Source organism: Zosterops lateralis (genome assembly GCF_965231275.1).
Source record: "Zosterops lateralis genome assembly, chromosome: 2".
NCBI lineage: Eukaryota > Metazoa > Chordata > Aves > Passeriformes > Zosteropidae > Zosterops > Zosterops lateralis.
The window spans coordinates 92,392,642-92,419,832 of NC_139763.1; the positions used below are offsets into that span (position 1 = coordinate 92,392,642).

Consider the following 27,191-nt stretch of genomic DNA (forward strand, 5'->3'; position numbering starts at 1 on the left):
CCCCACTTAATTTTCATTGTAAAGAAGCGGTGAAAAATCACAGAACCGCAGAATCACAGAATGAACATTTCGGGTCAGGAAAGACCTTAAAGATTCCCTGGCTCCACCCCCTGCCACAGGCAGGGACATCTCCCAATAGATATTCTGAGGGGAAGTGAGACTCGGCTTCTGAGGAGCACCAGCCACGCAACACACTGTGATGCCCAAACTCTCCCGCAGCTCCAAAAAAAAAAAAAAAAAAAAAAAAAAAAAAAAAAAAAAAAAAAAAGCCCCAAACCCAACCCAGGCAGTTCAGCCTTCCCGTAAACAGCAAGAGCCGGCCGATTTCTGTCACCGCCACCAGCAGCACGCCGGGCGGGCCCAGCCGCGCTGACACAGCCCTGCCCGACGCGTTTGCTGGGGAAGCGCAAAGCAAACAAAGCGGGGGAGGCCCGCTATTCCCGGGATTGCCCGCTATTCCCGGGATTGCCCGCTATTCCCGGGACGGCCCGGCCGCGGCCCGGCGGGAGGGGCGCTGAGGGGAGCGGGAGGGGCGGCGCCAGGGCGCCTGCGCGGGGCGAGCTGAGCGGGCGGGTGGGCGGCGGGCCGGGGGCGCGGCGGGAGCGGGGCCGTGTCGGCACCGGGAGCGCGTCCCTCTCCCTCTCTCCCTGCGGCTCCAGGAGCGCCCCCGCACCCCTGCGGCCCCGGGAGCAGCGGGAGGCGCGGGCCTCGTAAGTAGGAGCTCCGTGCGGTGAGGAGCTGAGCGGGGGCGGGTGTGGGTGTGGGAAGGAGCGGCGGAGGCCGGCCGGTGTGTCGGTTCGGGGTCGTTAGTGAAACAGCGGAGAGGGTTTCATTGCACCTCATCCGAGTTGGGACAGGCGGTGCGTGCCCAAAACTGAGTCGTCCCTGCAGGTCGGGACTTGCAGGGAGTGAGTGAGTCCCGGTGCGTGCCGGAGCCCCTCATGGATATCACAGGCAGGGCTTGAGGCCGCGGTTGGGCAAGTCAGTGCCGGGACATGGTGTTCACCCTAGTGCGGCTTTACTGAAATAATTGGGAACAGGTACAGATCTTAAAATTACGCCCTCGGTGGGAGTACTCACTGTACTTGGGCTCTGGGATTGAAATGAGGACTGCAATGCATTGGGTTTCGCATTTTAAATACGGCTTTGGGTGGTGGTGTGTTAAGGTAAATGGTGGTGTGTTAAAGTACCGGGTGTTATTTTCTCCATTTCACACGTGGAAAGCGGAGCACAGGCAAGTGGTGCTCCTCACTAAACATTTTTCTTACTGACAGGACATAAATGATTTCATTTATTGCTCCAGGTGTTAATTTGGAAGAGCCAGGACAGTGATCAGTAGGCTGGAAAGGAGACTCGCACAAGTTCACGGAGACTGTCATTTGAGGAAAATACTCCAGGTGATGATGGAAATAACTACCTGAAAGGAGCTCGTAGCCAGGTGGGGGTCGGACTCTTCTCTCAGGAAAGCAGTGACAGCACAAGAGGACACAGTCTCAAGCTGTGCCAGGAGAGTTTGGGCTAGACATTATAAAAAAAACCTCCACAGAAAGAGTGATTGGGTGTTGGAATGGGCTGCCGGGAAGGTGATGGAGTCGTTGTCCTTGGAAGTTTTTAAAAACAGACTGGATGTGGCACTTAGTGCCATGTTTTAGTTGATGAGGTTGTGTTTGGTCATAGGTTGGACTTGATGATCTCAAAGGTCTTTTCCAACCAGCCAGTTCTGTGATTCTGTGAAACGTGTTTGCAGATTGTTGAGGGGAAGCAGAAGTGGGGCTATTAGCACGAGTATTCAGGGTTTTATTCCTGAATCATGATATAAATGCTTTCAAAGTAGAGCTCTGATAAAATTTGAAACCTTGCAGAATTTAAGATTTTCACGGCATTTTGATAGTAATAGTCAAAAAGGAGAATATGTATATTAAGTTTCTTACTAATGCTTGCTTGTCTCAAAGAGTTAACAGTGAATATCTCTTGTGGATTTAACATTTTTTCTACCCCTTCATTTAAGAGCTGTGGAAGTTCCCAAGGGAGAGCTGAGGCAGTTTACAAGACAGTTTTCAACAGAGAGGTTTAGACCTCTCTAAGGGAAGGTGAAAGTTTGATGTCTTTGAGATAGCTACTATTAAAAGAACCCGAAGAAATAAACTTTGGGATCAGTTCACAGTCTTCAATTTAAATATTTACTCTTTTTGTCAGTAAAGTTGGTAGCTATGTGAGATACTTTTTCTCTAAGTATTTTTTTTTTTCTTTGCCAACTCAGTGATGATTGTGTAGGTCTTCTGTTGTTAATTACAAACACTGATTAAATTTAGAGTACCTACAAGCACAGCTTCGGGGTTTTGTATTATTCTCTCTCACTGTTCAGCTTGGATAATGTTTCATGAACCTTTCTTTAACAGTGTGAAGTATCACCTTTCATCCGGGATAATGTTACTGTGACTGAGTTTTCTTCATAAGCACTTCCTTTAGGTATGATTGATCTTGGCTTTGATTCATCTGGGTATTTCCTTGTCATTTTTGTAAAAGCTTTGTTTCGTTTTCACAAATATGTTTCAGTTAGAAGTAAGACATTTGCTGCTTCAACTTTGGAAAGCTTGGGGTTTTTGTTTTTCTCTTTGGGTTGAGTTTGCACGTCCTTCTCTTCTAAATAATATGTAGGAGAAAAATAGAAATTGAGAGGTACTTGATTGCTGGCTTTCTGTTACAGGATCTTAAGTTACCTGTATGAATTTGGTGAACTTGGCTTTTGTTAATTTGAAGGAGGTGTGCCTGGAGATTCTGTAGCCTGGTCGAATGACACAAGAATTTGGTTTAAAACCTATTGTTTTTTTTTTTTTTTTGCAAATGCATAGTTCAAAAATCACCCAGCCGGTCTGCAGCTGGGATAGCTGAGGGGTTTTTGCTTCAGAGACTGGAGGTTTTGCCCTGCATATAAATGGGACCTTGAAAATATTGTAAAATTATGGGAGAGAGCTTCCTTCACTTTTTTTTTTTCTTTTTGTTTTTCAACATATGTAGGGTGTTTTATTAGTATTTTGTCTTTTGTTTGAAGTGCTTTGGCATGCCTACAAGTGACATGCCTTACAGCTACAATTGGATCATCTTGGTGTCTTGAGAGCAGCAGCTGGGTAAATACTGGTTAGGCAGTGAGTTGTGGGTTGAAGTTTTCATGCATTATAATTCAGATAATCCTTTTAAATGGATCGAGTGATGATTGTAAATGTGTGCAGTTACAAGGAATAGCAATGTATTTGGATCTGATGTTGGTGGGGCATCATCAGCAGTAACCCTGTGCTTCCCCTCAGTCTTCAGTCCTCTAGTTGATTTCTGAACTCTTGCATCTAATTTTATTTATCAGTGAGATGGGAAGGGGTAAGACCTGCACAGTAATGGGAAGTTAAGGGTTGGAAAGGAGCCACTTTCCCCTGAAAGTGGCTCAGAAGCCACTGCTCTGAGTTAAGTATCGTCTCTGCTTCTGAGTTAAGTATCATCCTTCTCAACCCTCTCTCTTCTTCCTGGGGAGAGAGAGAGCCCCTCTGCTGGTTGGGTCAGGAGGGTTGGAGAGACAGGAGCTCTTCAGTCCTGAGAGGGTAGGAGAGGAGGAGCTCAATCACATCTCCCTTAATTCTCCAGATTCCCAAGCAGGATCTGGTTAAAGGGGGGAAGGAAATGAGTAACTGAGTGTAAGAGTGATAAGCTGTCTCCCTCTGCCTGAAGTTCTACTCAGCTGCTTGTCCAAAAGGTTTAATAGTATCCTGACTCTCAGGAGTGTATTTTTCAAATTACTTCTGCAAGCATTTGATTAAAATTTCTTATTGCAATGTTGTTGAGCTCTAAAATGTTGTTTTAGGCCATATCACTTCCAAAGGGTTTGAGTTAGAGCTCTTAAATTGTATGTTTGAAACTTTTCTATTACATAAAAATTCATCTACAGACTGGGTGAAAACTAGCCTAGGCGTAAATTGTGTTTTAACATGGAAAAAATCATGTACATTTAATAGCTTAACAAAGTCATGCCATCTGTAAAGCTTTTTGATGGCTCTCTTTGCAGTAGGCCCTGAGAATTTGTAATCCTTACTGGGATTAAGACCGCAAAAATAATAAAAAAATAAATCTATTCATGCCTAAGGAAGCTTTAGCTGGAATGTCTTTGGTGCAGTTCTCATGCTGAAGCACCTTCATGAGAAACAAATAATGGGATTCTGTTCTCAGTTATGCTTTCATAAAACATAATGAACTCTATTAAGTTTCTTTTTTTTTTTTTTAAGAACTTTGTTCATAGATACTTGTAAATTAGAAATGTATTAAGTAGCCACAGGTCTACACTACTTCTGTATTGCTTTAGATAGACACTTTCAATTAAAAAAAAGTATTGTGAAGCCAAAATAAGAATACGCAATATTGTAATTATGTGGTTTTCTAAGATTTTATTTTATTGGTCAGGAGAGAGCTGAGTGAGGAATTTGACCAGGAAAGTGCTGAAATATTTTTGTGAAGTGTCAAGGCCTTTGACATCTGTCATCCTTACTGACTGATGCCGCTCCAGCAAGGCAGCAGCTGCCAGAAAAAGATAGGTTGAGTTGTGACCTGAGCATTCCATTACATATGAGGTTCCTGTGTTCACAGAAATCTGTTTTATCATGTGTTTTTTTTCAGGATATTCCACTCATCTCATCTGGGAAGGTGTTATTAAAAAATGCCATATTCTTAACAAATGTTTCCGTGGTGAGGGGCAGGGAGCGCCGGGCTGTGCTGGGCCTGTTTGCTGTGGCTGGGCTCAGGCTGACAGTGCCGTGTCTTACAGTGAGGTCAGAGCCTCAGCTGGAGTTGTGTAACAAGAGGGGCCATTCATTAATGTGTTTCTTGGCCTGGAGACGCTGGATTGCATTTCCTGACATGGCATCAGAGTTCACTGGGCTTCAGGAAAGTGAAAACTGTACTGCAGGATTGGAGTAGCTCGTTTGCTGTGGCGGGGGAGAATCTCACCTGAGTGTACAAGGGTCAGGTTTATGTTGTAGCAGGAGGAGATGCCTTGAAAGAAGCTGCAGCCTGTGGCATCCTGGCCTGGATCAGCATTAGTGTGCCCAGCAGGAATGGGGTAGTGATTAAACACAGTGCCCCCTGTATTTGGCACTGGTGAGGCCACACCTTGAATCCTGGGTCCATTTCTGGGCCCCTCACTACAAGAAGGACATTGAGGTGCTGAAACAAGTCCAGACAAGGGCAGCAGAGCTGGTGAAGAATCTGGAGCAAGAGTCCTATGAAGAGCAGCTGAGGGAATTTGGGTTGTTTAGCCTGGAGAAAAGAAGACTCAGGAGAGACCTTACCTCTCTTTACAACTCCCTGAAAGGGTTGGTCTCTTCTCCCAAGTAGCAAGCACAGGACAAGAGGAAATAGCCTCAAGTTGCACCAGGGGAGGTTTAGATTGGATATAGGGAAACACTTCTTTATGGAAAGGATTGTCAGGCTCTGGAGCAGGCTGCCTTTTGAAGTGGTTGAGTCACTGTTCCTGGAAGTATTCCCAAGAGTTGTAGGTGTGATGCTTAGGGACATGGTTTAGTGGTGGGCTTGGCAATGCTGGGTTAACAGTAGGACTTGATGATCCTAGAGGTTTTTTCTAACCTAGATGATTCTATAATTCTGTGACCTGCATTTCTTGTTCCCCTGCACTGTTGTGGATAAGGTGAGGATGAATGAGTGAAGTTGAGCCTGGGAATAAAGAAGTGGAGGTGAAGTGTACTTTTGGTCTCTCGCCATCCTACTGAATTTTTAATTGACAACAAATTAATTTTCCCCAAGCTGAGTCTACCTTGTTGGTTGGTAAGTGACCTCTGAGTCTTTACTCTCCTCTTTTGTTCAGGAGTGTTAGAGTGCAGCAGCCAGAAAATCAGGAACACACGTTCAAAGGACAATGGACTTCACACATACCAGTGCTCAGGGACTGCTGCATTGGTCTAATGCATTCCCTGTGGAGACATTTGTTCAGCTTATTGATCATAAACCAGAGCAGGCTGGAACACAGGAATAGCACTCCTTGTTCAGGGGAACGTTGAGTGGGAGAACAATGGTGTCCCTGTTAGGGATATGCAAGATAATGAGACACTCTGATTTTCTTCTCTGCCCTACATGTCAGAGGTAAAAATGTGTGGAAAGTTCTTTTTCAGTGCTTTTCTGCTGTGATGTTCTCTTTTTATTAAATGAATTTATTGTGTTTATCTGCCAAGCCTTTCCTCATTTACATAGTTTCAATTGCTGCTTCTGTGATGCCCACACTCCTGGAGACAGTAAGTTGTGTAAGCTAAAACATCCAGGCTGTTGCCCTGGTTTCAGCAGGGATAGGGTTAATTTTCTACCTAGTAGCTGATACAGTGGTGTGTTTTTTATTTAGTATGAGAATAAGATTGATAACACACCCATGTTTTGGTTGTTGCTGAGTAGTGTTTACCCCAAGTCACAGAATTCTCAGTTTCCCATGTTCTGCCAATGAAAATGCTGGAGTGCCACAAGGGTTTGTCAGGGGCCACAGACAGAACAGCTGTCCCAAAATGGCCAAAGGAATATTCCATGCCAGAGGGATCATGCTCAGTGCATCAGGGCTAGGCTGGCCAGGGGCAGCTGCTCAGGGTCTGGCTGGGGATTGGTGAGCAACTGCATCATGTCCATTGTATATTCTAATTATCATTATTGTCACTGTTATTCTGATTATTATTTTCTTCCTTATCTGCCCTATTAAGCTGTTTTCATCTCAGCCTGTGGGTTTTCTCACTTTTCTGATTCTCTCTCCCCCATCCCACTGTTGTTGGGGAATTGAGGGAGTGGCTGTGTGGTGTTGAGTTGCTAGTTGGGTTTAAACCACAGCAGTTATTTCCTGGTGTATTACGTGTATTTTTATCTTTTTTTAAAGTTTGTAATTCAGGGAGTTGGAGCTGCCAGTACCTTTGTTCCTTTATATTGAGTATCAAGCAGTTATCAAGTAATAAAGTGTGGAGGCAGCACATCCGTGTATCTCTTTGTTTTCTCGACATAACTGGAATAGTTTAGGTGGCATTGGCTGTTTCTCTAATCACGCCCCACAGGTGCACCTTGGTCTGCTTCTTTTTAACTCATATGTTTCCTCTTTCAAATTGCCTGCTTCCAGGCAGTTTGTAGAATGTTACCAGTTGTTGCCTGGAAATATCTGTTATCATTCTCCTAAAATAACTGTTCCAAGTCGACTGAAAGCTGAACTACTGTTTTTCTGCTGATTGTCATATCAGGTTTTCTGACATTTTTCAGTGGGAAGCGTAGACAAAGGATTACAGAAGATTGCTAGAAATTCTGCTTGCTTCCTAATCCAGCTAGCTCCATGTTTTCATGAGAGCTTGTGCTGCTGCAGAGAAATTATAGTTTGGGGACTGGACCAGACAGAAAAATGAGATGGTGACAATTGACACCCAGACTGGTCTGGCTTTGTGACTGACCAGTAGAAACATGTGGCAGTGCTAAAGGTTCTTTCTGCACTAATGAGTGTCTGAAATGAGGAAGCTTTCCCCCAAAATTCTTGCACAGTCCTGAAAATAGATAAGACCTTTGTGGCACAGAGGAGGTGCATGTATTGCACAAAGAGTTCAAACAGGTTTGAGTTACAAGAGATTTAACACTTGTCATGGGGCTGTACCTGTACTTTTTCTTCCATCCTTGACTGCAATCCGAAACCCTGTGTCTGCTCAGGTTTTTGGAGTGTGGCATTCCTGGTAGTCTGAGGGAGCCCCAGATAGGTGGGATGACAAAGTGACACCTCTGTTTCCATCCAGCTGATGCTGTGGGGTTGCTAGAGGAGTTTTACAGGTCAGATGGTAGAAAAAGTACCAGTGAGGGGCAACCTAGTAATAGGAAGTTGCTTTTCATGGAAAGGGTCGGTGAGCCAGGCTGTTTGCATAAAGTAGATGCTTTGGTCTGTGGTGGGACTGTCATCAATGGGTATGTCTACATGGTGATAACTGAGAGCAGTGTAGTGAGAGCACTGGGACTTCTCCACAGATATGGACAAGAGGGTGGGCAGCTTGATGTGTGTAAGAAGAATGAAATCTCTAATGTTTAAAATCTCCAAATGGTGAAGATGCCAAAAGGGCACTGATAGACTGTGATTTGCTTTTAGGAGAAAAGGCTTGAGCCTTTTGCTGTGCTAGGAAGAGAGGAGGGAGGCTGGCTGCCATCCTGGGCTGGTTCATGAGCTGAGGGAGGGGCATGTTAAATGTTAAGCAGCACCGTGAAGCCTCTTCGGTCTGAGGAAAAGTGGGATGTGCTGGCTCTTTTTTTTTTTTTTTTTTTTTTTTTTTTTTTTTTTTTTTATTATTATTATTTCTCGTTAATAATTTCTTTCCCCATCCTGTGATATTGAGCTGCTATTCTTTCCTGAAGCCTGTGAGAGGTAACAAAGGTCTCTTTATGGTGTGGGGTTTCCTGGATGAAAAGTGTCTGCTGCTTGTGAAGTGCTCTCCATAGTTCTTGGAGTAAGTGTTCAGCAGGAAGGAGGGATGTGGCAGCAGCAGTGAGTGGTTTAATGTGCTTTCTTCATTTAGCTTGAAATTCTGAGAACTGGAAAGGGAGTTTGTTTGAGGATTTTTTTTTTTTTTAATGGCACCATTTCACAGTTCGGTTGGTGGATTTTAAATAGGAAGAGGTAATAGGATTATGAAAGTGTTGCATAAAAGAGGTGTTAAAAGCTATTGGCTTAACGCTCTACTGAGAAACTAATCTGTTGAAAAGAAGGAAGTGCCCGTGAAAGGAGCAGGTACAGGCTCTAGTAAAACTTGAAGACTTGAACTGTCCTGCATAGAAAAGCTGATGCTGTATAGTGATCTTTCTACCTTGCCGGTTGTCAGAAATTTTAATTCCTTCTTGGTGGATTTCATGAAGAAGACTGCTATACTTTCTGATGTACCCGGAGCCTAACCCATTGCTGCTTTTGATTTTGGCCTAGATAAAATAATAAATAATTGTCTGCTTAGTACAGAGCTGATTAAATGCAGTCCCACGGAACTCTTCCATGCTTCATTTCCTGCCTGAACTTATTACAGTTTTTAGAGTTAGGTTTAAGCGAATGCTTGTTGCTGCTGAACCTGTTCTGCTGCCTTTGGAATTTGTGTGTGAGATTGAGGAGCTTGTAGGGGCTTCTAGAAAATCCTGTGTGGGAGATCTGTCCTTACTAGACCATGTGAAACAGGTATTCAGAAAGTTGGTTTGTGTAAATTAAAACTTAATTTTCCTTTCATCAGATGAAAAAATCTTTCTGGAGCTGTCCTGCAGATGTTCCCTACAGGGTGAATTGTTTTAAATGTGAACATATGAAAAGTAAAATTTGGGCACCATGTTCTTACTGATTATTTATACTGTTAAGCATAACTTCTTTTTGATAAATAATCACATGAATCTAGGCTTCAGCATAATTATCATAATGACAGTTTTTATCTAAAAATGTATCAGGGAAAAAAGTCACTGTTTGGAACATTGAGTTTTTATCAACTCCAGTTACTTACCAGATTTTGTTCATAAGGTTACTTTATTAGTACCTAGACCAGGGCTACCAGTTGTCAGTCTTCTGGCTGATACTGACTTTATGTAGCAATTCTGCTTTGATGAAAAAGTACAGCCCTTGGTCCAGTATTCCAGGGCATTTCTGAGCTTGGTAGTGCTACTGGCTTCCATCAGGAGGCAAATGCACAGGCTGACCCTGCAGCCCTCACGTGAGGAGCCAGCTTGTACGTGCGTTACTTGCTTGTTCTGTGCTTGCACCATGTGTCAGACTCCAATGCATGTGTGTTTCTGCTGGGAAAGCCCTGGATGAGTATGGACAGGGTTCTGATATTCCTGGTTTGCTTCACAAGTCTTGTCCATGCTAGAGCTTTGCTTACTATTGTGGACTGCCTGGATGGAAAAGGGCAAGTTAGGGCTTCATGTTTGTGGCATCAGGCTCAAGGGTGAGAACTGAATGCCCCTCTTCCTGGAGGAGTCAGGAGCTCTGTGTCCTGGATGGATAAATCTGTTATGAGCAGTGCCAGGAACCTTCCAACAAGGAAGCCGGGTTTGGCATGGGATTCAAAACACACAGCAGGCTACAGACCTTGAGTTGTCAGACAAGCTGCAGAGCACAAGGACAGTTGTTGGTAGAGATGTGATATTGGGGAAGGCAGAACATGGACTATTTGTGTGCCTCAACGTGATCAGGGAGCTGTTCAGAATTGTGTTACAGCATCTGTCTAGATACGAGTATGTCTACATGTAGATGGACACCTTTCCCATCAATTTTAGAATTCTGAGTGATGCCATATTTGCATAACTGTGGCTTTGTTCTGTTTATTTTATTTTTTTAATTATGCATTTTGAAATGAGTACTGTGGTGGTTTTGAGCTTGTGGTCTGAAGGGCCCTACCCTCCTAGCCAGCTGTAACTTTCTAAACTCTGTTTGGTTATGCTTCAATGAGAATTTTTTTCACAAGAAAGTTGCACTTTGTTTCTGATGTGAAACTATGAAAGTTTCTTTGGTTGATTTTATGAAGGTCCCATATAACTAGAGTCAGGTTTCAGAGCTATGAGAAGCATTGAGTTGCACCACAAGTGTTCTGCCACCCATGTTTGAGGGTTGGTCACCCTGAATTACAAAGTACAGAAGGAAAAAGAACCATGTTTCCAGCTTCCGAGATACTATTGTTTATAGCAAGATTTGTTTAGTATTGAATTATTGTTTGCACATGGTATAATGTCTGACTAGGTGCCTTTTTCACCACCACCTCCAACCAATATATCAGCCATAAGCCAGGGATATCAAAGATGAAAAGATGTGCTTCATTAACTACATATGGAACAAAAAGAAGGTGGGAAATTGATCAGTGGGATGGGGACTTGGTTGTTCAGGATGTGGAAAGGACTCAGCTACTGAATGTGTCTCCTGCCTCAGTTGTTATTGTCAAGACAATTAGTAAGGCTGGAGTAGATTTTGCATGACTGCTCCAGTCAGTATTTGATTAAGACTATTCCCTTAATAATTTTATGTCATTTATTATAACTCTGGCTTTTATACTACTTCTCCCAAGTGTAGCAGCAGGCCCTGAGCCTAACTTTTTTTTTTTTTTTTTTTTTTTTTTCTTAAACAAGGTCCAAGATCTGGTCTTCTTGACTTAGTTAGCTGCCTGACTTAGCTACCAAGGTACTTTAGGCTTGCTGGTGAAAGATGACTTTTTTGACTGAAGAGTCCTTAGTGTGAAATGGTAACACAACACCCTCCAGAGGGGCAATGGCCAGCGTGGTGGTTTTGTTTGTTTCTTTTTTTTTTTTTTCCTGACAGGCAGGTTCTTATTGAGGCTTAACTTCTTGCTTGTCCTTTTATTCTCAATTATTGTCCTCTTAAGTTCCCAAGTTCTCAGTCTTTGGCAGGAGTCATAAAAGTGACAGGTCTTCACTGTGATTTTCATTCACAAGGGTACAGTTCTTCCTCTTTTGTTGATAAAATCAGATTTGCCTTTCTGTGCACATGCCATTCTCATGTTTCAGGGGGATAAAAAGCCAGGCAAACAACCTTTTAACCTCTGAAGTAATAATGTAATGTAAATTGGTGGCTAAATTGATGCATCTTTGTTTTTCCATTTAAAATACCAAAATACCTTTGTGTGTCTGCATTTTGAAATACTTGCTGTATTCTCTGTAGATAACACCAAAAAAATCAAACTGCAGGTTTCTGAAACATGAATTATTGCCCTTCTGCATGAGTGTTGTGATGAGCTGAAGGTGACTAATGGTTGTGATCATGTGTGCATATTTTTGCTGCCCTGTTGAAGGGCTCAGGTGTATTTTAAGCAGGAGCAGCATTCTGTCGCTGCCACAGAAGCCAGTGGAGATGTGGGTTTAGTTATTATGGGAAATTATTCACACTGACTGTGGTATAGTGTGAATATTTGTCAGAGACAAGTAATGTGAACTTTTAGTAGCAACTGCTTATAGAATCTTGCAAAGCTGACAAGGGAACTTAATATGTGTGAGATTTGGAATAGGAGTGGAGGAGAGTAGAAATAAGGTTTGTGCACTAAGTTCATAGTTTATGTCCATAATTTTAACATCCAAGTACCTTAGCAATTTTATACCTGCCTGCTCTTCCTGCTATTTTAACAAAAACAACAAAATATTTCAGAAGCTGCTTCTTCTGGCTAATGCTGCTGACTGCCTCCTGGTGCTACTTTATGTCTTTTCCCATGGATAGTTAATTTTTTACTTTATTTGTGGACAAAAGAATTTCCTATGGGGCACAGCCCATTTGCACTAATCTGAGTACCTGTGGTGAGCAACTGTTTTAACTCTTTAAAGATGGTAGTCCATTTCTTGGAAAGTGAGAATATAATAAACACCTTTTGATAGCCATTCACTGCATGCTAAGTTCAGCATCTTATCTTTTCTGTTGTCCTTTTCAGCCCAGGTTAATCTGGGGTGCACTTGGATTGGGTGATGGAGAACGAAATTCCCTCCTTGTGCCTGCCCTTTGTGCAGTGTGACCTTTGGTTTGTTTTGGAGAAAATTGCACCCTTTGGGGGAAGTGCTTCACCTGATAAATACTGCATAGTACCTGAGAGGCCATGAAGGGCAGCAATTTAGATTATTCCATAGAAACTTGTAGATAGAGTTTAGATAAGCTAATTTTAAAGTATTTAATAATTATAGGGTAATTATTACCCATGGGGTCCACACTGCTCTAAGATGATTCATAGGGCTTATCACTGATTTTCTGTGTGCAGCTATTGCAGGGTGTAAACTGATGGGGGAGGGTGGACACTTTCTCTTTTATTTGAGTCCCTTTACTTCCTTAGAGCATTGCTGTGTGTTGCATGTGAATGAGGAGACCAGGTTGGCTCTTCCATGAAGTACCTGCCAGGAGGGACAGCAGCTAATTCCCAGTGAACCCTAAAAGCTTGGGAGTTCATCTCGTTAGTCCTGGGTCAGGCTCCCATACACGTTCCCATGGATCCACAAAATTCTCCAGAAGACACCAGGGCTAAGCTGGTAGAAATATGAAGTTACTGTACTCCTTGTGCCTGTGATATCTCTCCAGGGTCTCATGTACTTTAGAGGCTGGCATAAAATAACCTTTTCATGTTTTTGTGTTTCTTCTCTTTGATCTAGCCTGTTTCATGTGCATTGTCTTTAATCACTGCCTTTGCTTCACTTAGCCTCAGTCCTTGTTGTTCTCTGAGGTGGCACTTTTCTTGTGTGTTTTCTATATCAGAGCTCTCTTTTATTAAAATTTCACTCTTTCTCTGCTATGAGATGATAATAACAGCCAAAAGAAGTAGAGTGGTAACTATAGTGTGATGGCAGTGAAAGGCTGTATGAAAATGGAGCCCTTGAAAGAGGGCAAGAAGTGGAATAAAGGATTGGCTCCTCACCGACTCAACACCTGAAAAATGGAACCTTCCTCTGAAGCAGGAAGATTTTCCTCCTTCAGCTGCATGTGAGAGGGGGAATACTGGACAAAGACCCAAAAGGTGGTACTGACAGGCAGCAGATAAAGAATAATGATTTCTGATAGCAGTCAGGTGTTGTGGGTTTCACAACAATGCAGAGCAACGTAGCATCAATAATACTGTCTTTCAGAAGAAACCAGTTCATTTCTGTAGAGATTCATGTGGTTTTCATTTTGGATGGGCTTTACTCATAGCCAGCAGAATCTCTTGCTTTGCAGCTGTTGCTAATTTTGGTGGGAACAGAAGTAGTAAAACCTGTGTATTTCCAGGCACTGTCCACAGATGTAACATGGGCTAGTGGTTGCACTTTCTGATCTGAAAAAAAAGAAAGATTGAGAGAGAACAACAAAACAGGAAAGTGATTTGCATAAAATAATGCAGCTGGTTTGTGGTTGAACTAAGACCAAAGCTCTGTGTGTTTGTTTCTGACCAGTTGTTCATACTTGCTGTTCCTTTTGTGTATTGTCATGACTTATTTTCATGAAATCTTTGAAGGTGTGGCTGTGGAGGTGGTAGAAACTAATTCTCTCCTTTCTTTTTTTGTGGTCCAGGTTAAAGTCATACTTTGTGACATTTGGAGAGCAAGCAATACTATGGCTCCATGAATTTCAAAACTGCAGGAAGTGTGGCAGCCCTCCCTGCCCTCCAGCCTCACTTCCCTACTGTGACGTTCTTCTTGGGAACTGTGGTTTCATCCCCACTGGATATGCAGTGACCTGCCTTGCTATCAGAGCAAAGGAAGCTGTTTGTGGATCAGGGAAAGCCATGGGCTTGAGTGTTTTTAACCTCTTCTATAAGTTCAAAGTGTTGGTGCTTGTCACTTTATTTGTGATGGTGCTATGGACCACATTCAGTTACTTAGTGGACACCAGACAAGAAATTCCTAAAGCTAAGAGCGTGGTGGAGTTTTTCAGGAAGGTAACTAGCCTGGAGCACAGTCAAAAGGAAGAGAAGATTGAATCCACTGCAGAGGTTCCCATGGCAAAGTCATTTCAGGTTCCGTGCCCAACTCTGTCTCCGTACCTGCGTAAGTGATGGTGTTTTCCCCTCCTCTAAGACAAGTTAATCTGCTGGAGTGCTGCTGACTTGGCTTTCTCCCTAGCCATGTTCCAGTTGGATACCTTTCCTGTGAAACCAATACAACCAGCTGCAGGAAGCACTCCTGGGTGAGGGAGTGTCTTGTGGCACCCTGTGCTGGGTCTGGCTGGGAGAGCAGCTGGTGCTGCGCTCTGCATTTGTTGATAAAACAGCTTTGGTAGCACACCAGTGACCTGGCCACTCTGAACACTGTTTGCACTCTGATGAGGCTTTGTCTCTGTCTGTCCTGGCTCCCTAAAATCCAGTGGGGTGGTGGGCAGGAGGCTGGGAGTGGACACAGCTTGGACTGCTGATCCCAGCTGACTGCAGTGATATTCCATACCTTGTGCCATTCATCATGCTCAGCAGTAAAAGCTCAGGCAAAGGAGGAAGGAGGGATGTTCATGGTGGCAGAATTTGTCCTCCCAACAACTGCTGGATGTGCTGAAGCCCTGCTTCCCTAGACATGGCCAGATACCTGCCTGCCAGTGGGGATTAATGAAGGAATTTTTCTCTTGATTACACGTGCATCTTTTGCTTTTTTAAAAAATTAAATTATTTTTGTCTTAACCACAAGTGTTTTCATCTTTCCTCAGTTTTTTGCCTTTTCATTATTAAATATACTTAGCTGTCTCTGCATTGACAGTTGAGGGACTTCACAACTCTGTTGGAGTTTAGCACTAATTATGATGAAGGTTCAAATGGGTGACTGTTTTCTTGGTTTGGGGATTTTTGCTATTTAACTTTTTCCTTGGCTTGGTACTGCTAGCAGCACCAGGCTCCTGACAGTATCATGTCATTATCTTCTTTCTCCTTCTTGTTGTGAACCTAATTAGGGATTTGTTTGGGAAGCTGCATTCTTCCTTCTTCCCTAGTCCAAAAAGCTTCTGTCTCCCTGCCCACCCTCACCCTGACCCCAAGACACATTTGATTAAGTAAATGCAGTAATGGCTGTAGCCATCACAGTTTCCTGTATTGTACTTTTTCATGGGCTTGCTGAGTCCAGAAGAGCTGGGATGATAGCTCACTGCAAGAAAAAGGATGAAAATTCATTTGGCTACAGAAAATGCATTTGGCTACAGAAAGCCGTGGTATGTTTTATCTTACTAATTTATAGCCTTGAGGCTGTTGTGCTTTTTTTTGTGCTTTAGGTGCCGATGACTTCTTACAGCCACAGTCCTATGTCTCTTTCCACTTTCTTCTCCTGTCCTTTGCCCTGGCAGCCATTTCTGGCCAATCCTTCTGCAGTAGCTTAGAACTTCTCTTGGGTTTTTAAAACATATTTTTATTTTATTGCCACTACTTCATAGTCAGTTTAAGCAACTACATGCTTGACACCCTCTCCTTCCATTGCCTGCATAAAACCCTTGTAGTACTGCTTTTCTCCTGGAAGGGCAGGGAAGCCAGTTGGGGCTGGAACCTGGGTTTCTTACACTGGTTACATAGTGCCTTATTAAGTGACTGGACCAGCCACAACCTGAAAGGACTCAGGAAAGGTTCTTGTGCTTCTCTTACAGGAGGTGCCAGCAAGCTCTCCTTCAAACCATCTGTTACACTGGAGGAAGTGCAGAAGGAGAACCCTCAGGTAGCCAAGGGCCGGTACCACCCTGCGGAGTGCTCGGCCCTGCAGCACGTGGCCATCCTTATCCCGCACCGCAACCGCGAGAGGCACCTGCTCTACCTCCTGCAGCACCTCCACCCCTTCCTGCAGAGGCAGCAGCTGGATTATGGCATCTATGTCATTCACCAGGTGAGGCAGCTGTGCTGAGCTCTTTGGGTGAGGGTGATGGCTGTGCCCTGCTGCCTGAGGAGAGCCTTCTGCTGCCTCTGTGTCTGACATCAGTCCTCCAAGTCTGCTTCCAACAATTCTGCTGGCTGAGGGATGCAACAGTGCCTGCAGCCACTGCTGGTGGCACTCAGGGCTGGGGAGTATTGGCAGTGTCTTTAACTGGTGTACATTTCTCAGTCTAAGTAACCTGGTGTTTCTGAGTTAGCATGCAAGGGAGGCATCTTCTGCACTGCTAATGCAACTCACTTCTCTTGCAGTATCCACACATGTAACTAGGCTGGCCTGTTCTGTCTTCATGTTTGGATAGAAGCCCCAGTTTATCTCTAGCCCTTCTCTCCCATCAGGCTCTTGTGTTTAGTAAGTCGTGTGTGTTATGGGGTTTTACTTTTGCGTCCTCAAACTTAACACGACAGCTGCTGCTTCATTTACCCAGCAAGTGCTGTGGGAACTAATTGTCATGTAAGAGCGCTTGGTTCCTGAAAGATTTATTAATTTCTTTATTTGTCTTCTTTCTAACAATGCTGTTTCAGTGGCTCAGATTTGAGCAGACTTGTGCCACATTGTCTTTCATCAAGGTGCTTGTGTTCTAATTGCATGTGCCAAAAGCATTACGTATTTCTCTTTTGTAGTATGTTGTCTTTTTCTTGATCTTCTCTTATGTCAGCTTTTTTTTACTCTTGTTTACTTATATGTTCTGCTTTGGCTCCAAAAAGTCATTTGAGGCAGTAGAAGAAAAAGTGATAAATTAATACAATATCTCTTCCCTCCTGATTAAAGAGCCTAGAATCAATTAATCAATATGAGGCAGTGCTTTCTAGGTGAAAGGTTCCACTCTTACACTTCTGCTCAGCTGAGTGTCTCAGCAGAAGAGCAATAGAAGTCATGGCGTGATATTTTTACTTGGAATGAACTGTTCTTTGATTGTTTAGAGTCATCATGTGGCCTCTGGAGAAGAAAAGCGAGTGCTTTTTTCCTGCATTAATATGTACCTTTGTCATGTTAGCAAAAAGTAATACAGAGTACGGAAGTTTTGTCTGATGAGCGCAGCAGTGTCAAGTCTGAACTTGTTCTGTCAGAGATTGTGCTTGGAAGGTTGGAAGCTTTCACAAAGCTTTCCATGTACATAGGCATGCCCAAATGCTGGAAAGTGGGTCTAACAAAACTCTCCTGGGGCACATCCATTTTCTCTCTCAATTTGTGATGTCATTGGTTATTCTAAGTCTCTTTTGAGGAAAGACAAACAGGATTTAACTGTTAAAATACACAGTCTACTTTGGAAGTAGATTAAATGGGTCTTTTGTATTTTTTTCCTGTGAGCCCCTGAAGGGCTTGCTCCAGATTTCTTCTTTATGGGCTGCTTTTAACATCTCTGAAGTTATGCTTCTCTAAATGTGTGCATACATGAATGCTGTGCTCTAAACAATGTGAGTTTGTAATCTCTAAAGGGTGAATAATTTCTTCCCCAACGTAAGTCTGTCTTGTGGTGAACGTTATTCTTCCATAGAAACAAAGGGAGACAATTCTGTCCTTGATGAAAGATGAGGAAATTTTGCTATTTGTTCAGTGTGTGGTCTGACATGGTAAACTGCCCTTCCTTCCTTCAGTGTCAGCTGGCATTTGGCTGCTGTGGTGGCTTGCAGTGATGAGGAAAACAGAACTTCAGCAGATGGAAGAGGCTGTCCTGAACTAAGCTGGGTTTGATATTCAATACAAGTGATGTTCTCTGAGTGTACCTTACCAGACACCTGATTTGTTCTGTTCACTCCCTAACTTATGTTTTCATCCTCAGAAGGAGACTGTCTCATGGGTACTTTTATATATGGGATATTTTAAGAGAAATAAAACACACCAAAAAAAAAACAACAACCCATTCAGAAATTTGACATCCTGATTTTTGGGTGAATTGTGTCTAATTTTTTAACTGCAAAATTTCTCTCCAGAGGATGGATGTAATTGATTATCCATCTTGTAATTTCTCAGAATGGGCACTGTATTGTATTTTTCAGACTGCAGGTATGGAGTCATAAATCCCATAAATCTTCTTCATTCCAGAGCAGATGGTTGTTTTAGTGAACAAATCCTTCTTTAGAGCAAGCATTACATTTAGAACAATAAAACATGCTTTGTGTACAACAGCTTTTCTGTACAGCTCACAGCCTGGGGAGGCCAGCTTTTCTCATTTTCCATGGACTCTCTTTCTGTCCAGGCACCTTCTAGAAAATTTGCTAGAATTCCAAGCAGTTTCTCTTAAAAACATTTTTTTTATTAAATTATTCTTTCAAGTACACAGGTTCCTTGCTCTGGAAAACTACTGTCCTGTCTTTTTCTGGGAGAGCAGGTGTTGGCTCTCTGGTTCCCTAGTGGGAACTTGAAGCAAATCCTCACTTTGTCCTCAAGAGCATAAAGTCTGCTGCAGACTGGAACAGTGTGCAGCCAGGTAAAAAAATGAGAATAGCAAGATATGCACACATCTTGCTCCAAATTGAATGTTGACATGATAAGCTTACAAAACTGCCAGGTGTATGTGGATAGACTTGTACCTCAGAGGTGAAAAATTGAAAAGTGAATACTAAGTAACTTATAGCAAAAGCAAATGATGAAGACTGGTAAAAAGGTGAAGCTCTGTGCTCGGAGCATGCCCCCTGCAACAGCAAAATCAGGTTATAGGGAGGAGGCAAAAATAAAGAAACCTGCTTTTCACTCCCACTCTGCCATCTGTGTGTGAGTTGAGGAAATACAGGAACTCTTTCAGCATTGCTGCCCTCCAAGCTGAGGGGACAGGTATAAATCGTTCATGGCAAGGGCTCTGACATCTGAGGACTAATTAGCATGGGATTAATATGGGGGTTTGTTTTTTCTTTTTTTAAAAAGAACTTCCATGAGCCTCACTGTATGGAACACCAGTTTTTAGACTGTACTGATCCTTCTTCTGTTGTGGAGTCTGATGGTGACTCCAGGACTGGGGGCAGAAGGGCAGTTAAGCCATGGAGCACTCACACTTGTGGTGCCTAGCTAAGCACAGCCTTTCCTGGCCCTGGCTGGGTGTGTTTGTGATGAGCAGAGGCTGGAGAAACCATTGGCCACTCTGATGCTGTGCCCAGTGTTGTGGGGCACTCTGTGCAGTTACTGCTCTGGAGGTGCTGGAAAATCCCCATGGGTGTGGTTGCAAACCATGCAATGGGAACAAATGCCCAGGAGCAGCTCTGGTTCAAAAGCTGTGGCACTTCCTTCAGAGTTGTTTCTTTCCGTTCTCTTCCACAGGCTGGCAACACCAAATTTAATCGAGCCAAACTGCTGAATGTAGGATACCTAGAAGCCCTAAAAGAAGCAAACTGGGACTGTTTCATTTTCCATGATGTGGATCTGGTGCCAGAAAATGACTTTAACATTTACATGTGTGACACACAACCAAAGCACCTTGTAGTTGGCAGGAACAATACTGGATACAGGTAGGAAACCAGGAATATGGAAAGAATACCAGCAGGGAAATGCCATATTACTGATAGTGTTCCTCTTCTGATGAAGCTGTGTGCTGGTATGTACCCTTCCTCCTGACACCAGGTCTCTGGTGGTAACACTGCACCTCTCTGGAGTACAGAACTGGACAGACACCTCTGCAGTCAGCCCTGTGCTCACCTGCACAAATGGTCATTGTCATTGTTCTGGTTTCTGGAGTTGAACTAAGGGGTGTTTCAAGAGAAAAGCAATGTGCCAGAGACCTTCTGGCAAAGGTAGATACGTGTTTACAGTTTCCTGATCCTGTGATTTGAGGGTGTGATCTTACCATAACAGAACTTGCCACTTAATTCTGCTGTTGAAGAGGTAATGTCTGATATTGAGAGCTCAAGTGTGGGAATTCACTAAGGGATAGGATGGAGTGGTCCTTTAATATTTCACCTAACAGTGTATAACACAAGATCATTCTGATTTTAAATGAGTCCCCTAAGTGCTTATGTGATAAAATAGTTTAAAGTGAAAAGGCAGGTTCAGTCCACCTCAGTGAGAAAACGCTCCTGAGTTTGGTGAATTTAATGACTGAAAGTGTTTTCATTGAACTTGTTTCTTTCAAGTTTCAGTTCATGTCACATCACTTAAGTATTGATTAGAAGCGGGCTTTTCAAAAGCTGATCTCAAAGTTCTTTGAAGTAAAGCTCTGCTCTACTTCTGCATTTCCTTTGTTAAATATATGAGAAAGAGATGGGATGTGCCAATACTGACACAGAATAATATTCATTTTCCAGTCATTTAGTGAGAACTGGAACAAGTACATATGTACTAGGCTTGTGACAGGCTTTTGGAGCACTTGCAGAGCCTTGCAGAGTATTCCACTGGAATGCTGGTGGCTTGAATTTGATAATTCAACTTGAATTGATAATTAATACTTCTTCTGTGTCACTGCCTGTGTTCATGCATCCATGAAGTGGGGTTAATAATGCTCTGCTTCCAAGGCATGTCTGAAGGAATTCACATTCTGAGCTCAAGAATGATTCTTGAACTGAGCTGATACCACTGGTTGAAATCCCAGTTGAGTGACCTCAGTGTTTTGCTGCAGCTGAGGTGAGCATACTGAGACATGAGGTAGAGAAAACTGAACCCATCCACGTTCTGTATTAACACAAAATGCAAAATGTCCTGAGCAGAAATGTGGGTTGGTTTGTGTTTTGTGAGATTTTTTTTTTTGTTTGTTTTTGGGGTGTTTCTGAGGGAGGTGGTCTTTTGTTTGTTGTCTGTTTTTTGGTTTTGGGGTTTTATTAGTTACCTGGCATGGGGTGGGGGGAAAGTATTTTTCTTCCAGGGGGCTCTATTCTGTTGTGATGCAGTGTGCAGTAATCTCAGCAGCCATGTGCCTTTGGAGATCCAGTGCCTTATCTTTAGCTACATTAACTACTGCTCAGTTTTGGAGTCTTTTAGTCAGAAGACTTATATATTAAAGCTTTGAAGATAATGCTGGGAAAGCTCTTTTATTTTAATTAAGGTTTTTCCTTGAGACCAGCACAACACCTTTTCCTCCTGACCTTTCCTATTGTATGTATTCTTCAGTCCAATTTTAAAAATTCCAAAGGAGCTGATGTTCTCTTGTCCTCAGGGAAGGGATGCTTAACAGGGTTGTTACAGAGGTGCAGTTTTGCAGGTGATGTCAGCTGGGAGCAAGTTATCTCTGGGCCCTGCCAGTTCTGTGCTGCCTGAGGAGGGTTGAGGGGGAAGCTCTGTCCTGGTTACAGGATCACAGGATGGATGGGGTTGGAAGGGACCCCCGGGAATCATCCAGTCCAACCTCTCTGCCAAGGCAGGATCACTTAGAGCAGGTGACACAGGAACTCATCCAGGTGGGTTTGGAATGTCTCCAGAGAGGAAGAGTCCACAGCCTCCCTAGGCAGCCTGTTGCAATGCTCTGCCACCCTCCATGGAAAGAAGTTCTTCCTCATACTGAGGTGGAACTTTCTGGGTTTTAGTTTATGGCCATTGTCAGTAGAAACCATTCAGGGGTCTGGTACCATCTCCTTGGCACCCACCTTGCAGATATTTATTTGCATTGATGAAATCCCCTCTTCAGTCTTCTCTAGACTTAACAGGCCCAGCTCCCGAAGCCTCTTCTCACAAAGGGAGATGTTCCAGATCCCTCATCATCTTTGTGGCCTCTGCTGGACCCTCTCCAGCAGTTCCTTGTCTTTCTTCTAACTGTGGAGACCAGAACTGAACACAGCACTCCAGATGTGGCCTCTCTAGGGCTGAATAGGGGAGGAGAATCTGCCCCTCGTCTTGCAGACCTCACTCTTCCCAGTGCAGTGTAGGGGAATTATGGGGTGAATAAGCAAGCAGTGGGGTGTGTACATGGGAAGTCACATTGTTCCCAAACTGTCAGGCTGCTGGAACGGGATGTGGTGCTGTTGGTGCCTGTCCTGAAAGCATGGCTGGGGAGGACTCTGCCTCCTTGCTGTCCATTCCATTTGTTTACTGCATTCCTCTGGAGTATCCATAGCAGAAGTCTCAAGGTAGTAATGTGTAATTGAAACTTGATGGAACTTCCTTTACCTTGTGGCTTCTCTCCTCCAGGGGAGGAGATAAAGGAGAAAGAACAGATCTGTTCACAAGTCAAGCCTGACCAACCTGATAGCCTCCTCTTATTTGACTGGCTTGGATGAGGGTATAGTAGTGGATAATGTTTATTTTAGGAAGACTTTCAGCACTGTCTCCCATAATGGCCCCACTGACAAAGTAATAAAGTACAGACTGGTAAGTGGACAATGAGATGGACTAAAACTGCCAGAGCTGCTGGGCTCAAAGGGTTCTGATCAGTAGAGCAAAGTCTAGCTGGAGGCCAGTCACTAGTGATTTACACCAGAGTTTGATACTGGGGCTGGTACCAGTTAGTCTTCGTCAGTAACCTGGAAGATGTGGCAGATTGCACCCTCAGCAGGTTTTCAGAGGACAGAAATCTCACAGGGTTGGTTTATGTAGCAGGGCCTTTGTCAGGCTGGAGAATGTGGCCAGCAGGAATCTCAAGAGAGAAGTTGAACCAAGGGAAATGCAGTGTCCTGAACCTGGAGAGAAGTAACTCTGCACCAGTAGCTGCTGGAGGCCAACTGTCTGCAAAGCAGCTTTCCAGTAAAGAATTTACCCAAGGAAATTTACTTGGGCCAGCAGCGTGCCCTTGTGACAAAGGGCCAGTGGCATCTTGGCGAGGAGTTATCAGCAGGTTGAGGGAGGTGATTGTTCCCTTCTGCTCAGCACCATGGAGATGATACCTGGAGGACTGTGTCCACTTCAGGGACATACTGGAGCAAGTCCAGAGGAGAGCCTGAGAAGATGATTAAGGGATTGCAGCATCTGACATATGAGGGAGGTTGAGACTGCTGGGACTGTTTAGCAGAAAGGAGGCAGAGGGGGTCTTGGAAATGTGCATACATACCTGATGGAAGGGAGTAGAGACTGTGGAGCCTGACCCTTCTCAGTGAAAGTTGAGAGATAATGGGCACAAACGGAAATACAGGAAATTCCACTTAAACATATGAAAAAGTGAGGATGTGTCTTTTTACTGTGAGGATGGTCAAGTACTTGAAAAGGCTTCCTAGAGAGATTGTGGAGTCTTCATCCTTGGAGAGGCTCAGAATCTGACCGAACATGTTCCTCAGCAAGTTACTCTATCAGACCCTGCTCTGAGCAGAGGGGCTGGATTACATGACCTCCAGGGGTCCCCCTTTGATACTCACAGTTCCTCTGTGATGCTGTGAGCAAAAATCAGCCAGGAAAAATAGTCTTGAGGAAGGTTGTGTTGGGGATCTTGTGCTGGTTTATTTTCTCTTTTCGTGTTTTTTAAATTATATTCATGGTAAACCAGAAATAATAATAAGCATTGTCTGGCATGTCAAATGCCATAATGAGTACTTTCTAACCCTGGCAATTTGTTCATCTGTTTAGATTCACATGCATGTACAAATGCAATCTGCAGCCATGTGCCCATCACCTCTGAATGGGCTGGGGCAAGGTAGTAGAAGCTCTGTTGTAATGTTACCTTAAGGGCCAAGACAGAGGAGGGCATCATAAAAACCAATGAGCAGAATGGCCTAAGAAGATAAATAAACATGATATGTAAACATCTTTTAAAAGTAGATGCATTTTTCAGGATGAGGAAAGTAAAAGTTAGAAATTAATCTCCTTTAGAGCTGAGCTCCATTACATTGGGTTACTAAGTAACTTGCACTGTGCCTTACCTTGGAATTGTTTTTGCAATATCCAGTAGCACATGTCCCCTTGCTGTGAACTGATTTCTTTCCAAGTTTTTCAGATTCAGCCCTAAGATAATCAATGGCTCGCTGTTGTTCTTGCAGAGCTTCCACTACATTAGCACATAGCTTTGTTGCTTTTCTATACACAGAGTCCTTGAAATGAAGTACTTGTTTGGCTGGCAAGGGGAATTGTGTAAAAGAGAGAGATGGTTCTGAATAGGACTCTGTTCTCTCAGTTGAAGAGGTAATTTCTTCTGGCCAAATCACCATCTTTTTGTGAAAAGAGGAAGAGAATGGGACCAGCTTTTAAGGATTTGTGCACCCTTAACTCTGTGCAAGAAAAGTCTAGATCTGGAGTATCAGGGTGATGTTTTCATTGTTGATAGAATTTGACTTCTAATTTTTCATTCTCTTCTTGTATGTCTAGGTTACGGTACCGGGGATATTTTGGAGGTGTAACTGCTCTTACAAGAGACCAATTTTCCAAAGTGAATGGATTCTCTAACAACTACTGGGGTTGGGGTGGAGAAGATGATGACCTTCGAATCAGGTAAACAATGAGGAATTGGTTTTAAGAAAAAAATTTAAAAATTGGCCCAACTTCACACTTAGCCTTCAAGAGCACAACACCCCAGGGGCCTGCATTCAAAACAGCATTGAACAGTATTGCAGTGGAGATGTGAAGTGCAATATGCAGTTCTGTGAGCAGTTTCCTCTTTGCAAGGGTCAGGTGTGTCCAATGCCTAATCCTCTTCCTCACAGCACTGTTGGCTGGGTGTGGGTTAAGTTGTTTGGTTGGTTTGGTTTTGTCTCAGACACACAGCATTTGTATTCTTGCTTGGAAATTGGTTATAATTGAAGTCTGGAGTGAGGTTTGCCAGAGACACACAAAGGTATTGAGTTCCAGTGCTTTGCTAGAATATAGGAGTGTTTTGGTGGATCTGGGTGTTTTGCATTTATTGACTACTGGATTTGCTCCAAGAAGGGCTTAGTTTGTATTTGTGTGGTGTTGATTATTGCAAAGATAGCAAGTAACTTGAATTATAGAAAGGCTACATATATGTGCATATGCCCTTTGCTCTTGTGAAAACTCATTTTGCAGATGTGCCTGTCAAAGTAGGAGAAACCTGTTGGCTGGAGAGGTTTAGTGGGACAAAGAAGTCAACCAAACTTTTATGTTAATCTTTTGCCCTTTGCCTAGGAATAAACCTCTAATCCTACCTTGCTATTAGTCAGTGGAGAAAAAGCCACAAGCAAACAGCAGATAAGAACCCACAACTCCACAAGCTCTGCTGGCAGAGCCTATCAGTTTGTAACTTGGTTTGCACTCTGTGATTTTTAAATTGTTAATCCTTTTCAGTTGCTTAAATATACAAACAAACATTTTGGGGACATAAAATTTATATCCCTGGTGATGTTATGTAAATATACAGGGGATTAAGTGTGTTTTAAGTTAGGAACTTACAAATGAAAGTGTTTGTTGGTGTCAGTTCAGCAGATTGGTCAGCTCTATCTCAAGAAATCTGAAAAATCTGGAGGCATGGATTTCTCTCCCTTAACCACAACTATTTTTTCCTTCTTACTCCTGCCTAGACACACCAACTTCTCTGTGACCTCCTGGGAGCTGACTTTTATGGTTTAGGGGACAGTTTGGTGCTATTTTATTCCCTGGCTTCCCATGGGTGGTAGTTCTTTCAGATGTTCCTGTGGGCAGCAGAGAAGCAGCAGGACAGCAGGATTTACTGAGGGACGTTTGCAAGGGGTTGGAACTTTGTAACTTTGCAGCCCTTGAGGTCTTGGTGGGGAAACCGAGTCATGACCCAGTGTGTGCTCTGCAGCTGGACTTGGCTCGTGCCTTTTCTCTTGGCTGGACCTTGGGCTGGGCTGGTGACCGAGTTTGCAGGGGGAGGTAATGGCAAGCCTGCTGTCTGCTGGGTTGTTGTGCTGAGATCCTTGGAGCCTTCCCGAGGGAAGTCAGCAGATGGCAGCATCCCTTCGGTGCCCTCAGAATTCAGGGCCGGGGACTCAGTTCTACTGTTCCGCCTCTGGAACAAACGTGGCGGTCTCTTTTGGGCTCCCTCCTAAGGCGTGTATCACAGAGAGATTTTGCAGGTCATTTGTTGTAGCTGTTTGATAATTTACTGCTACAAAGTCGTGGAAATCTGTAAGGGGCTCAGTTTTTTCAAATCATGGTTTCCTATTTTTATTTCAGCTGATGAGTGACTAGCAAAGAGTCCTTAAGATTCTTTAATTCCTTAATTAAGAGTCCTTAAGATTCCTTAATTCCCTTGTCATAAAATTTCTTTCTTTCTGCTGTCAGGGCAAAGTTGTGCTTCACAGATATGTGTAAGGTCAAAAGCTCCAACTAAGTGCCTGATGTCAGACATTTAAATCCATGCATAGAGCTCAGTGCTTCTGGCATTGTTCTCAGAGGAGTTTTCTTCATGTGAACAAATAAAAGTTTTGCAGCTGTCTGCCAGCTGTTAAAAAAGAAAACAAGCTTTTAATTTTTTAAAGAATTTTTTAATAAGTGGGGAGCTATAAGGTATAGGGATTTTATTGCAGGGGTTGAGATGAACTTGTTGCAGAACGTGGAGACTTGCTACAGGGCAGTACAGAGTAATCCAGTCAATACTGATATAAATGTACTCTGTTATATAACATGTGTTTAAAGCTCTACATCTCTACTGTACTAGCTACCTGCTTCTGTGCAAAAGAAGGATGCATCTATCATCCTCCCAGACCTGTTCTCCAGGAATGCAACTCTGAGCCTCATTTCTCTGGCAAAATGGGTTGGGGAAGAGATGCAGATGAGCTTTTACAACACTCTCTATTTGCTTCCACAGCATCTACAAGAGATGAAGTCTCCAATTGTTGGGGCTTTTTTTCATAAACAGCTGGTTTATAGGTGTTGTCTTCCTCACAACACTTCTCATTGCTTCTTGCAGGGTTGAGATGCAGAAGATGAAAGTGGTGAGGCCACCTGCTGCTGTGGCCAGGTACACGATGATCTTCCACAACCGTGACCATGGGAACGAGGAGAATCGAGACAGGTGGGTCAGGGACAGGTTCCTACCTTGCATTGCCTTGGTCTGTGCTGAGCCAGGCACT

General features: G+C 43.4%; 1 protein-coding gene across 9 annotated transcripts in view; it reads left to right on the top strand.

The window, feature by feature from the left end:
- The first annotated feature begins 621 nt into the window (after positions 1-621).
- Positions 622-27,191, top strand: part of B4GALT4 (beta-1,4-galactosyltransferase 4) — a 141,996-nt gene continuing 115,426 nt past the window's right edge. For 2 of the 9 annotated variants that reach the window (XR_014592736.1, XM_083885052.1), the window contains exons 1-7: positions 1,061-1,397; positions 2,400-2,469; positions 14,039-14,514; positions 16,082-16,314; positions 19,615-19,802; positions 24,508-24,630; positions 27,029-27,133. Coding sequence is in view for 8 of the 9 variants with exons in the window: in XM_083885052.1 (XP_083741178.1) it covers positions 14,253-14,514; positions 16,082-16,314; positions 19,615-19,802; positions 24,508-24,630; positions 27,029-27,133 (911 nt within the window). In the remaining variant the exon portion in view is untranslated. Of the gene's footprint in view, positions 753-779; positions 1,041-1,060; positions 1,439-2,399; positions 2,470-7,917; positions 8,493-14,038; positions 14,515-16,081; positions 16,315-19,614; positions 19,803-24,507; positions 24,631-27,028; positions 27,134-27,191 lie in introns of those variants that run through there. The other 7 variants (XM_083885053.1, XM_083885059.1, XM_083885058.1 and 4 more) reach the window with 7 other exon arrangements.